Source organism: Cucurbita maxima, unplaced genomic scaffold (assembly GCF_002738345.1).
Source record: "Cucurbita maxima cultivar Rimu unplaced genomic scaffold, Cmax_1.0 Cma_Scf00014, whole genome shotgun sequence".
In the NCBI taxonomy this organism is placed as follows: Eukaryota; Viridiplantae; Streptophyta; class Magnoliopsida; order Cucurbitales; family Cucurbitaceae; genus Cucurbita; species Cucurbita maxima.
In genome coordinates this window covers 3,272,556-3,284,765 of record NW_019272030.1, presented here as the reverse complement: position 1 = coordinate 3,284,765, position 12,210 = coordinate 3,272,556, and the positions used below count along the sequence as shown (strand labels likewise).

The 12,210-nt window shown below is 37.8% G+C and overlaps 3 protein-coding genes across 8 annotated transcripts; 2 read left to right on the top strand and 1 right to left on the bottom strand.

Moving 5' to 3' along the window:
- The first annotated feature begins 1,449 nt into the window (after window positions 1–1,449).
- Window positions 1,450–6,751, top strand: LOC111489020. 4 transcript variants are annotated; one of them, XR_002719315.1, is made up of 5 exons: window positions 1,450–1,556; window positions 1,952–4,629; window positions 4,707–6,133; window positions 6,398–6,433; window positions 6,623–6,711. XR_002719315.1 is itself a non-coding variant. In XM_023137022.1 (4 exons), the coding sequence occupies exons 2-3, from the start codon at window positions 1,973–1,975 to the stop codon at window positions 6,100–6,102; spliced, it is 4,053 nt and encodes a 1,350-aa protein (XP_022992790.1). In that variant the 5' UTR covers window positions 1,450–1,556; window positions 1,952–1,972; the 3' UTR covers window positions 6,103–6,133; window positions 6,623–6,751. The 4 variants fall into 4 exon arrangements, 3 of the variants coding, with proteins under 3 accessions (XP_022992790.1, XP_022992791.1, XP_022992789.1); XM_023137022.1 differs by lacking the exon at window positions 6,398–6,433 and having other exon boundaries at window positions 6,623–6,751; XM_023137023.1 differs by lacking the exons at window positions 6,398–6,433; window positions 6,623–6,711 and having other exon boundaries at window positions 4,707–4,795; window positions 4,862–6,301.
- LOC111489022 lies at window positions 6,415–7,215 on the bottom strand. Its single transcript, XM_023137028.1, has one exon. It carries the CDS (start codon window positions 7,106–7,108, stop codon window positions 6,560–6,562), a length of 549 nt encoding a protein of 182 aa, XP_022992796.1. The 5' UTR covers window positions 7,109–7,215; the 3' UTR covers window positions 6,415–6,559.
- On the top strand, window positions 7,067–10,859 carry LOC111489021. 3 transcript variants are annotated; one of them, XM_023137027.1, is made up of 4 exons: window positions 7,083–7,151; window positions 7,435–7,540; window positions 8,142–8,261; window positions 8,370–10,859. In XM_023137027.1, the coding sequence occupies exons 3-4, from the start codon at window positions 8,238–8,240 to the stop codon at window positions 8,928–8,930; spliced, it is 585 nt and encodes a 194-aa protein (XP_022992795.1). In that variant the 5' UTR covers window positions 7,083–7,151; window positions 7,435–7,540; window positions 8,142–8,237; the 3' UTR covers window positions 8,931–10,859. The 3 variants fall into 3 exon arrangements, with proteins under 3 accessions (XP_022992794.1, XP_022992795.1, XP_022992793.1); XM_023137025.1 differs by having other exon boundaries at window positions 7,435–7,758; XM_023137026.1 differs by lacking the exon at window positions 7,435–7,540 and having other exon boundaries at window positions 7,067–7,151.
- Window positions 10,860–12,210: the final 1,351 nt, after the last annotated feature.

The following is a 12,210-nucleotide window of genomic DNA, read 5'->3' as shown; positions in this document are numbered from 1 at the left end:
GCGTGGTTACACATTTAGGTCAGAGTTGGAACTTTTTCCACTCATAACAGACAAATGGGGTTGTGACACGTGTAATATTTCACACTTTATTCTTGTAAATTTAGGTTGGGCGTTGATCTACTTTGTTAAGTGAAATAATTTTAAGGATTCAGCTCTGCCCGGGCTGACCGCTGTTTGGATGCCAACGCAAAAAAATTAAGAAGGGAAGAAAATTTGAGAACCCATAAAAAGGAGATTTCTTGGAAGTTTGAGCGCGGCAGGTAAGTTTAGCAAACTTCTTAAATTAAATATTTATCCCTTTTATTGCTGAAACTTGTAATTTATTAAAAAATAACAATTTTTTTTTTAATTTTATAAAAACAGCTACATTTTGTTCATAAAGTTTTGAAGTTATTTATAATTAAATTAGAACTCATTCCGATGCGACTAAGCTCCACGTGGGCACAAAAACGAAAATGTTTATTAGCCATAGTCTATTACTTATACAAGAGGGTGACTCGAGATTAGAAAGAGACTGAGCAACAAATTTTTTACCTCGTTTTGAAAGAAGGGTCGACAGTACATTAAGACGGTAGACTTGAAGGCCGTTTATGGCTTGAAACCCGAACTTTCCATAGGGGTCTATCCTTGTTGAGAGGGGAGGACTATTCATAACCGAAAATTTTCTTCATTCATATAAGATTGTTCGGGTGATACCAGAAGCAAACCCAAATGGAAGATAACGTAGCATTACGAAAGGGAGCGAAAATCTCGATATTTTTATTTATTTATTTATAAATAAATAAAAGCTTATATTAAGTCAAATTTAACCTATAATAATAATAATAATAATAATAATTACAATATATATATATATATAAAAGTGGTTGAAAATATTGTTGGGCTACCGAGGGGATGGGGCAGCCCTCTAAAATTGAAGAATTCCAAAGTCAAAATCAATGGAAACGTCAACGTTATCTTTCTGTTACATCGACCACATGCTTCCCAAATACTGTCCGTTACGTTTCTTCAACCTTTTTCAGTTTTTTTTTTTTTCTTTTTCTTTTCACCTAATTTTCAATACTAAAAAAATACATTTTTTTAGAATTATTGTTTTTTTTATCATGAAAAATTGCAAAATTGTATAAGTTTATCCATTTTTTAATTTAATTTAATTTATTATCATTTTCGACAACTTGAGACCGGTTTAAATTAATTTAATTTTTTAAAAATATTTTATTATCTAAAAATTTATAACATGTTTTCAATTATTAAATTTAGAGAAAATTTGATTTTTTTTTAGATTTTTGTCAAAATTTATTCCACTTTCTTCAATCACTAACGGGCCGGATGTAGAGTCCCATCTAAATTGGGTTGAATCTATTTGGGCCTAAGTGGGCCTTGGCCCATTAGACCACCAATAATTTCCAGTCCTACCCTTTATATTCTCCAATAATTTGCTTCCTCTTCGTCGTCTGCTCGTTGATTTTGGTTTCATAGTTGTAAACGCTTATGTGATCAGTTTCATTCTTGTGTACTCTCATCGATCTGAAAAGCTCGTAGGAATCTGATTTCTGGTATGAATTTTGCATCTCTGCCTTAAGAACACAAATTTTCCACGAATCGAACGAAGAAGATACGTTGATTTGTTAGGTTTCTGTTTTTTTTCTTTATAAATCGAAGCAGAGGTAGGGTTTTGGGTTGTTGAGCTGCGAAAAGTTGTTGGAGCTTTCTGAAAATTAAATTGGATGTAATTTCGATGTTTAGCTGGTCGAACGCGAATATATCTGACTAAGACGAACAGATTGATTGAAGATCGAAAATTATATTAAGCTTCTGAGATCTCGGAAACTTGGTTGTACCCGAAGTGAAGAGATTTTTTCATTATTTCTTGTTGTTTCTGTAAATAGAATGTCGTACTCGTTTCTTCTTTTGTGGTTGTAATTTTTCTCATTATCTATTCATTTGGCAGGTTGGGTTTAAGCGTACTGTCATGTCAACTAGTGATTATAATGCAATTGTTCCTATCAAGAAGAGGAGGTTTCCTTTAATCCAATCTCCTCCGCCCAAAGAAATATCTTCTCTTCCATTAGTAGATGATAACATAGCAAAAGTAGACGAGCCTTGCGTATCAGATGGTCCAACAGTTTCCAATTCTAGTACAATCACAACTTCTGAATTTTCAGAAAAGAAGATTTCATTTTCTGAGGATGGTAAACGGAAATCTGATTTATGCAACATGAATATGGTCCAAAGAATTATTGGACCTTCCAGAGTCGAGTTTCAGGAAAATGATGCGTGTTCTGCTGGCTGCGTGGAAAATAAAGAAACATGTATGGTGAATGAAAATCATGCGCTTGTTCTGCATGAGAAACCAGAGTTCAAGTTACCACATTCTGATGCTAACTCTAACCCTGGACTTTGTGCCGAAAAGGAAAGTGATGAGGTTGACAGAAAACAACTTGATAGATTAGAGTTTTCAACTTCTTTAGCGAAAAAAGAAGCCGAATTATCAGTTGGTTCGAAGGAACATCTTGTTCCAGACTCGGTTCTTGAAGGGAGTGACTTGAAATCTCTGAAGCAGATTAATTTAGAACCAGTGTTATTGAACTTAAGTTTAAGCAAGGAAGGAAGTCTCGATCAGTGTCTCACTGTAAATGTTGGGTCTAGTTATGATGGTTCTATTCAGGAGTCAAATAGGGAAAATTGGGATCTAAATACCTCGATGGAGTTTTGGGAAGGCTGTTCAAGTGGCGATCCTCCCGAGCATGTTCCAGCTGTTCAGACAAACACAATTGTCACTACACACAGATTCTCAACAGAAATGGTTAATACTGATACTCTGTCAGGAAAGCTAACTCCTTTAGATGACAGTGATCATCTTCATCTAAGTCTTAGTTCATCAGATCATAGGCATGTAATAAGTCAGGAACAAAGTTCATTTGCCAAGTTAGGCTTTAGGAAAACAAGTCCTTCTCTAAGCTCAACAGGAAGAGGTTTGCAGTTTGATGATCTTAATGGTGCACTAAAAGTCGTAAAGCCAGAGCCATTTGTTGAGGCTTCCAAACTCATGTCTAAAAGTGATGAAGTTAATGTGCTGGGATTATCAGACAGTGCTATTGTGAAGCGCGAATTTCTTCAAATTCCCAATGCTTCAGATGTTTATATACCAATGAACCCAGTTAAGGCCAAATCTGTTAACTCTGAATCAAATTACGAAAGCAAACAGGAAGCACTCAAAACATTAGGTGGTAGATTAGATTTGGTAGCTAAGCAAGTTCTTCCAGAGGTAGATAGTTCTTGTCCTGCACCGATGCCTTTTGTGGCAGAGATGACTGAAGCAGCTGGAAACTCTTGTTCAACTGATTTGATCACAGATGGAGACATGTCAAACCATCCAGAATTGCAAACTCCTACTAAAGAACATCTTAATTTGAAAGTGCACGAAGGAGCATATTGTTGTGGTGGTGAACTCGTCGATTCAGAAATGACTGATATAAGTAAGGATCCAGGTTCCAAAGATTCCAATGGTCCTATTATAAAGCCTATAGCAATGCCTAGAAATCCTTCTCCTACAAATGATTCAATTATAGAGGCAAACATGTCGAGCCCTTCCGAATTACATACTCCAACTACAGGACCTCTTAATATGAAAGTGCACCAAGCGGGATATGGCTGTGATGGTGGACTTGTGAATTCGGTAATGACAGATGTAAGTAAGGATACATGTTCCAAAGATTCCAGTAGTTCTGTTATAAAACCAGTCATTGTTGAAGATGAAAATCAGAATAACCCGCTCTGGCGTCCTTTTACACACACGAATGAGCAGTGCTCTAGTTTGCAGGGAGGTGAGGAAAGTTCTGTAAATGATGAGGAAAAGATCAGTCTATCAGCTGATTTATTAGAAGAAGATCCATATAGTTCTGAATATGAATCAGATGGTAAGCTTGATGTAAATGAGGCCATGGATACAGTTGATAATGATATAGAAGAAGATTACGAAGATGGAGAGGTTCGGGAACCGACATTGACGACTCAAGTAGAAAGCAGTATATGCGAGACGAAAAAAGTAAAAATTTTTGATCATGGTGATTCTAGCAATGGACTGCCTGGTTCTGATTGTTGTTCCTCCTTGGTTTCTGTTAAGCAGGAAAATAAATTAGAAATCCTCGATGTTAAACGAGAAGACAATCTTCATTCTGTAACTTCGAATCAATCGTCCGAGCAAGAACGATCGAAAGAGTTGCCTGTCGAAGAGCATACCACTAGAGTGTGTTTGAACAAGGCCAACAAGGCTAAAATATCTGCCTTAGAGGACCAGGAAACTTCCCCTGAGAAAGCCACTAATGGAATTGAAGAATCGATTACGACAGTTTCTCAGAGCGACGCAGAGAAGGTTAAAACAGTAGACATCGTGCGAAACGACAATCCAGCTTTGCCAAATGTCGAGCCTTTAAATGATGATGATGTGACTGACGATATTACTCGTGGCAGTAAGCATAGCCGGATTGTTAGTCCCTGCAAACCTTCTACTTCTTCGCTTCCTAGTAAAACAAGATCTAGTTTGGCGAGGTCGGTTTTAACACAAACTGATAGAAAACGAATACCCGACATGGCGCATGAAGGGGAAAAATTACATCCACAAGGAAGGTGATTATCTACTTCTTAGCTGTGCATTAATTTGATTACATTCTGCATTGCTTTGCTGATTTCTTTCTATTTTCTAGAGATGAACCATATAGGGACGTTTTCCAGAGATTTTATGTGAATAGACATCAGAATCTATCACCCCAAACCAATTTTAGTCGTAGAAGAGGTAGATTCACTATCCGGATTAACTCTGTCCAAGGTGAATGGGATTTTAATCCAACAATCTCTCCAGGAAATTACAGTGATCAAGTACCACCACCCTATGATGCCCGTAGACGTAAATACATGCCTGCTGTTTCTGATGATGATATTGATCAAAACCATTATAAAATGAAACCTGATGGTCCATTTCGTAGCGCTGGTGATCATCGAGGTAGACAGATATTAGACGACGAAGGCCCTCTTTTTTGTCATATGGCCTCTAGGAGGAAGTCGCCTGGTCGAAGAGATGGGCCTCCTCCAGTGCGAGGTGTTAAAATGGCACACAGAATGCCTAGAAATATCAGTCCGAGTAGATGTAATCGTGAACGTGGATCGGAACTGGTTGGACCGCGACATGGTGAAAAGTTCATGAGGACATTTGAAGACGAAACCATGGATCCATTATATGCGCACCCTCAACCTTCATTTGAAGTAGATCGGCCTCCTTTTATCCGAGACCGAAGGAATTTTCCTATCCAAAGAAAAAGTTTTCAAAGAGTTGATTCTAAATCTCCAGGAACGTCCAGAGGACGCTCTCCTTCCCAATGGTTTCCATCCAAAAGAAAGTCTGAGAGGTTCTTTGGGCATCCAGAAATGGCACGGCGAAGTCCTCCACCTGGTTATAGGATGAGATCGCCTGATCAACCTCCTCAAATCCATGGAGATATGCCAGTTCGAAGACATGGTTTCCCGTTTCCGTCACTGCCACCTAACAATTTGAGGGATATGGGTTCCGCTCGTGACCATGGCCATATGAGACCAAGTCTACGAAGTCGAAACCGAACTGACAGAATGTCATTTAGAAACAGGAGGTTTGAAGATATGGATCCTCGAGATAATAGGATAGAGAGTAACGAATACTTCGATGGACCTGTACATCCTGGTCAATTGAATGAACTGATTGATGATGGCAACGACGACGATCGAAGAAGGTTTGCCAACAGACACGAACATCTTCACCAATTCCGACCACAATGTAATGATTCAGACAGTGAAAACTATCACAATGATGCAGACGAAAGAGCGAGGCCTTACAGATACTGCACGGAGGATGAAGAAGAGTTCCATGAAAGAGGTAAGATGAGGGAGAGGGAATTTGATAGACGTGTAAAGAACCAACCAGAAAATTTAGGTAGACGAACAGTGATTGAAGAACATGAAGTAGAAGAATACAGACATGGTCATGGTCGGCAGATGTGGAACGAACATCATCACCATCATCATCATCATGGTTTTGAAGACATTTCCCGAATGAAAAGAAAAAGAATTTGAAATTTCCTTTTCAATTCAGCTCAGAAGCCAGGTGAGATTCAGAAGAAGCTGCGTTGTTCTTGTGCTTAGGAGGTGTTTGGATCCCTTTATATAGAAAAATGGCTGCTGCTCATTGGATGGATGGACTTATCCCATCCATATCTTACTTATTAAATATTAAAATAATTCATTCACTTAAAAGATAATTCAATTCAATTTCATAAATAGTCTCTAAGTAATACGTTCAGCCTATTATGTTTTGAAAATTAAAGAAGAGAATTTAATCGGAAACTTCAAAATCCTTACCTCCTTCCAGGTACTCATGGAGCTTGATGATCAAATAAACAATGATGTAAGATTCTCTCAGGTTTCTTCATATATAATTCAAAAGCGTTGGTTGAATCTTAAGAGCGGAAAAGAGAAAGAAATCTGGAAGATTCAGGAACAAGCAGATGAACAAAAGACTAAATTATTGAAGTTAACTTTTGATTTCATCTTGCGGCCAAACGCTAACCTTCTCCTTCTCGTATTTGATATACAGAGCAGCCGCCGCCGCTACGAAGTATGCTTGAATCAGTATAATCGCTGGCGTGTGGTAATTGATGACGCCTTTTCCAGTGGCTAATTCCACTAGAACCAGTGCCCATAATCCGAGTATCGCAATCCATCCATTGATCCTCTCGCTGTACGGACTGAATCCAAATTCTACCTTAAGTCCGCCGGAAACCGCTTCCTTCAGCGGCACTGGCGGGAGATACACTGACGAGGCGGCGGCGGTTGATCCTTTCCTGGACTTCCGAGCCTTACGAATCTCTGCCTTCTTTCCCGTTCCGCGTCGGAGTTGGAGTCGGGCCAGTCGGTCCTCGAAATCGTCGCCGTCCGATCTAGGTTCCGAATCGGCGGCAGGAGATTCCGGATCTGCTGCTCTGATTACGAAGGTGAGAGTCTTCGGCTTGTGAGGCTTGGAATTGGAAGCGAGTGCGAGGGAGTTTGGGAATTGCAGTGAGGAAGATGGAATTGCCGCCATGGAAGGAGAATGCTGAGCTCGAGGATAAACTCGCGCCTCTGCTGTACCCGTCTGGACCTTATGTTTTTTTGTTTTCTTTTTATATTTTTTTTCCGCTCTTTAAAATTAGTGGTTTATTTTTTTCCTTCTTTTTTTGAATTAAATAATTTAGCGGTTTCTATTTGTTCCGTTTTTATATTTTTGTTTATACGTTAATGACTAGAAATGATAATTATTTAAAGTGTAGGGACTAAAAAAGAATAAATTAAAAAAATTTAAGACAAATAAATATTTTAAAAGTATTCGTGTGAAGTTTTAGAAACCAAATTCGTTAGTTCGCTCTTCAGGTCAATGCCATCGTCGATTTGGATTTCTCGTGATTCTTCCTTGATTCCATTCTTACTCTCTCTCGGTATCACCAGCAAAACGAGCATGTATTAGATCTGCGTTTCGGTATTGTTCGCATCTCTGCCTTTAGGCTAGTTATCTCTTTGAATCGATAAGTGTGTTTCTTTCGAGGCAGAGGGGAGTTTTGTGGAAGTTTGAGTCGTTGTTGAGGATCAGCTGTTCAAATACTGGAATGTTTTCTAGCAGTTCCATCGAATTCCTTATCAAGTGATTCTGGTGATTTGATGATCGGTTAGATGTGGAATGTGTTTGCGTAAATGGAAGTTTATGCTTCTTTTATTTTGTTCCTTTTAATTTTATCGTCAATTTAGTCTAGTTCGTTAGGAATCTGGAATCCTTTGTTCTTTCACCGCTGGAGTTTGATATACGGTTCATTGTGCTGTGTCTCCCCTGATCCAATCACAAGGCGTGGATCATCTAAACTTCTGTGGTTAAAATTTGAACACAGGAACCTCTCATATGCTGGATTTAAGATTTGGATGCTGGTTTTATGATATTTTCACGATGTAACAGTGCGCATCGCTAATTTCTTTAGTTTTCGCTTGAGATTCATTGATTATTTCGACACAATGTCTGTCATATGTTATCTTGCATGCTGAATCTTTTTTAAGATCACTAATTTAGTATTAGTATCCATACGGTGCAGAAATCGAAACTGAGTTCTAAGAAGTTAGTGAGATTTTGGTGTTGGATTGAAGTGATAAAAGATCAAGAAACTGTATTAAGCCGAGGTTTTGGAATAATGGCGGTACCAGAAAGTGAAGAGGTGCTTAACATTTTTCTTCGCTGTTTTCTGGATTTTGAAGCTCGTGCAAGTTTCTTCTCATATGGCTTTATAATTATTGTCAGTAAATGTTCTATTGGCACTATGCAGGTTGGTTATAAGCGCATTGGATTCTCAGTTAGTGATTATGATGCAAATCTTCCAATCAAGAAAAGGAGATTTCCGGTAGTGCAGATCTCTCCATCTCCATCTCCATCTCCATCTGAAGGTATATCTTCATTCCATCCAGATGGAAATTTATTGAAGATTGAGCGCCCATTTCCACCTAAAAAGGTATCTTCATTTAATCCCGATGAAAATTCGTTAGAGGTCGAACAGTCGAGTCTACCTGTGACAATAGTTTCAAGGTCTAGTGCAGACACATGTTATGGGTTGTCAAACAGGAACCAGGACTGTGTTTCTAATGAGAATAAACGAAAATCTGATACTCAGTCATGCTATGTGGATATAGTCCAGAACGATATTGGGATGCCAGGAGTCGAGTTTCCGGGACCCGGTTTGGGGGGACATGCTGTTGAATATGAAGATAAGTCCTTGGTAACTGAAAAACACTCTGTTCATCAATCACCAGAGATCTACGGTGGGTTGAAGTTACCATCAACTGGTGTCGACTTGGATCCTCTTGGTAGTAACAAAAGAGGAAGAAATTGATGTAAAAATGCCTGAAGAAAAGTGCAGCTCTTCAATTTGTCAAGTTGAAGGAGGAGCTCTATCAGAGAAATTGGTTTCTTACAAGAGTGACCTGAATAAGCAGAATTCTTTGGTGCCTGTTTTGCTGGACTTGTCTTTAAACAAGCAAGGAAGTAGCTCCCATTGTGTCAAAGGTAACGTGGGGTCTGATTGTGATGATTCTCTTTTGCAATCAAGCAGGGAAAAATGGGATCTAAATACCTCAATGGATTCATAGGCCCTTTTAGATTGGGAACATAAAGGCAACTCTATTAAAGCATTCATGCCATCAAAAGAGCATCTTCCTTCAAGTCTCAATTCATCTTCTCCAAAGCCTACACTTGAAGAAGATCCTTATGTTTCTTAATATGAATCAGATGGTAACTGGAATATTGCCGCAAGGTTGAAGACAACGATGATGATAATAACATAGAAGAAGACTATGAAGACGGGAGGTTTGGGAATCGATGCGAAATGAGCCATTGGATCATGCTGATTGTGATGATAAGAAGATCAATTCTGCTGGATTGCCTGATCATGAATGTTTCAAATTAGGTCCTCTGGAACAGGAAACGAAACCCGAAAATCTGGACTTTAAGAGTGAAGACGATGTTCATACTACAACTAAAAGTACATCTTGTGAGCAAGAACATGAAGATCTTTGTGTGAAAGAACCACAAGCCGTAGAGAATACTATTGGTGGGGATGTAAACAGGCCTACGAAGGCTGCAGGAAGAAGCCAATTATCTCAATATGTTAATAAGGACAAGTTGGAGGGCCACGACACCGCAGACGAAATCGTTGATGGGATCGAGGAACTGATTCCGAAATTTTCTCAGGGTGAGATGGAGAAAACCATTGCTATAGAGGTAGAGCAGAATAGGGATCTAACTTTGCCTACCAATATGTTGGACAATCGATCTGGGGAATGGGATTTTGGTCCCAACTTTTCTCCTGAAACATACAGTGACCAGCACAGATAGATTACCATGTTCCTGATCTTGATCACGACCGATATAAAATTATTCCTGATGGTCGATTTGTCGGTTTTGTCGGTGCTGACCGTCCCAGTAGGCCATTGCTGGACGATGAGGGACCTTTTTTTTTCCATGGACCCTCAAGGAAGAGGTCACCTGGAAGAACTCATGGACCATGGTGGCAAAATGGTTAGTTAACAGAATGCCTAGAGATTATAGTCTTAGTTGATGCATGGATGAAGTTGGTTCTTTTGATCAACATGTAGAAAAGTTCACTAGGAACTTTGCTGATGACACAGGGGGTCCGATATATCCACGACCTCGTCCTGCATACGAGTTAGACACACCTTTGTTCCGGGAAAGAAGGAACTTCTCATTCCAAAGAATTGATTCTAAGTCTCTAGTAAGATCCTGATCTCGCTCTCCAAGCCAATGTCTCTTTGAAAGATCTGATAGGTTTTATGGACGTCCCGACATGACACGTCGAAGATCTCCAAATTATAGGACAGACAGGACGAGATCGCCCGATCAACATCCTATACGTGCGCATATGACAGGCCAAAGACAAGGATTCTGTTTCCTTTCACCATCTGATGATTTGAGGGATGTTGGTCCTACACCCAACCATGGCCATATGAGATTTATCATTCCTAATAGGAATCAAACTGAAAGATTACCTCTTAGAAACAGAAGTTATGATGCTATAGATTATCAAGGATAGAGAGCAATGAACTTTTTGATGATCCCGACGCTCGGGTCAACTGAGTGAGTATGGTGGTGGCAAACCCGATGACAAAAAAAGAAGATTTACTGAGAGGCATGAACCTCTTCATTCTTTGAAGCATCCATTTGATGGTCGGACACACAATTTAGTTTGGTGTATAAACAAACCATAAACTTAGTAATTTCGTGTCTAATTAGTTCGTGAATTTTTAAAAAATATTGAGTATGTTATTTATCATAAAATTAAAAATTCAAGAACCTATTAGAGAAAAAATTAAAAGTTTGTAGGCTTTCTTATGGTAGCCTGTTGCAGCCTTTGTCCGTCCCGACAAACTTAGGTTTTATCTATTAGGAGTTATCAAAGGAGGAATTGACATATGCTTTACTTTCGGAGATTCGAAAGAATACACTTCTCCCTTATTCGTTAATCTAGTGGAAAGAAACTCTCTACCTGTCAGAGAAACTAGACATTAAGTAAGTGGTTTAATGAGGATAACTAAGTTAACATGTCGAAGCGTCTATCAAAAAGATACTTTAAGTAGTTTAATGAGGATAACTAAGTTAACATGTCGGCGTCTATCAAAAAGATACTTTGAAGGCTTCGAGATCGAACAGCGTGAGCATTTGAAGTTGTGATCATAAGTTGATAATTTACTATTTTTAATATTTGTAATATTAATGGGCAATTTATTTAGTACAATCAAACAACGGCAATGCTATCCATCATTGAAGAATGTGAAAGGATTTGATTGATTATTAATTATTTATACAACTGTGTGTTTTTTTTTTTAAATAACAAAATTAAACAACTGTACAAGATCCCAAGCGGCCGTCTTAAATTGTTTTAAAATATTTTTATTAATTTTCTATTTTTCATTTAATGTTGTGGTTATAATTACATGGCCTGTGGATGTCCTATCTTTTTGGTTGTAAATTGATTTTCTTTTTATAAAAAGGAGTTTATTTTTTATTTATTTTTATAATAATATATTATATTATTAAATTTGTTGTTATAACTTAATAATAAACTTCAGAGTCAATTTGTTAATTTTTTTTAATAAATAAGCTGTTTTCAATACATTAAATTATTCTAGTGAAAGTTTTAAAAATTAATTATTGAAGGTATTAATCATTTAGATAATAAAATTATGTAATTATGAATTATTGATTTTAATATTTAATTAATTTATTAGTTTATATATAATTTTTTATTATATATGTATTTCTAGCTTTTTTTCACACCATGATTGTCGTAACTCTTACCATAGTTAAGAATGTTGAAACTTTCAAGAAAAAAATTGAATTGGGAGAGCGAACCTCTTGATGAGCTGACCATACCTGAAACCGACAAAGGTGAATAACGAGTAAAGAATATTAGGGCATTCAAAAGAATTATGTCAAACCATCTCGACAAAATAAACTCATAACTTTAAAGTCTAGCTTGAATCCGTCACTTGACTTGGTCTCCTCTTATTTAGACCGAGTCATGTGAAAAATTAATTTCACCCGATTGCTAGATATATACATATTTTTCTCACAAAACTCATAAACCGAGCACATCT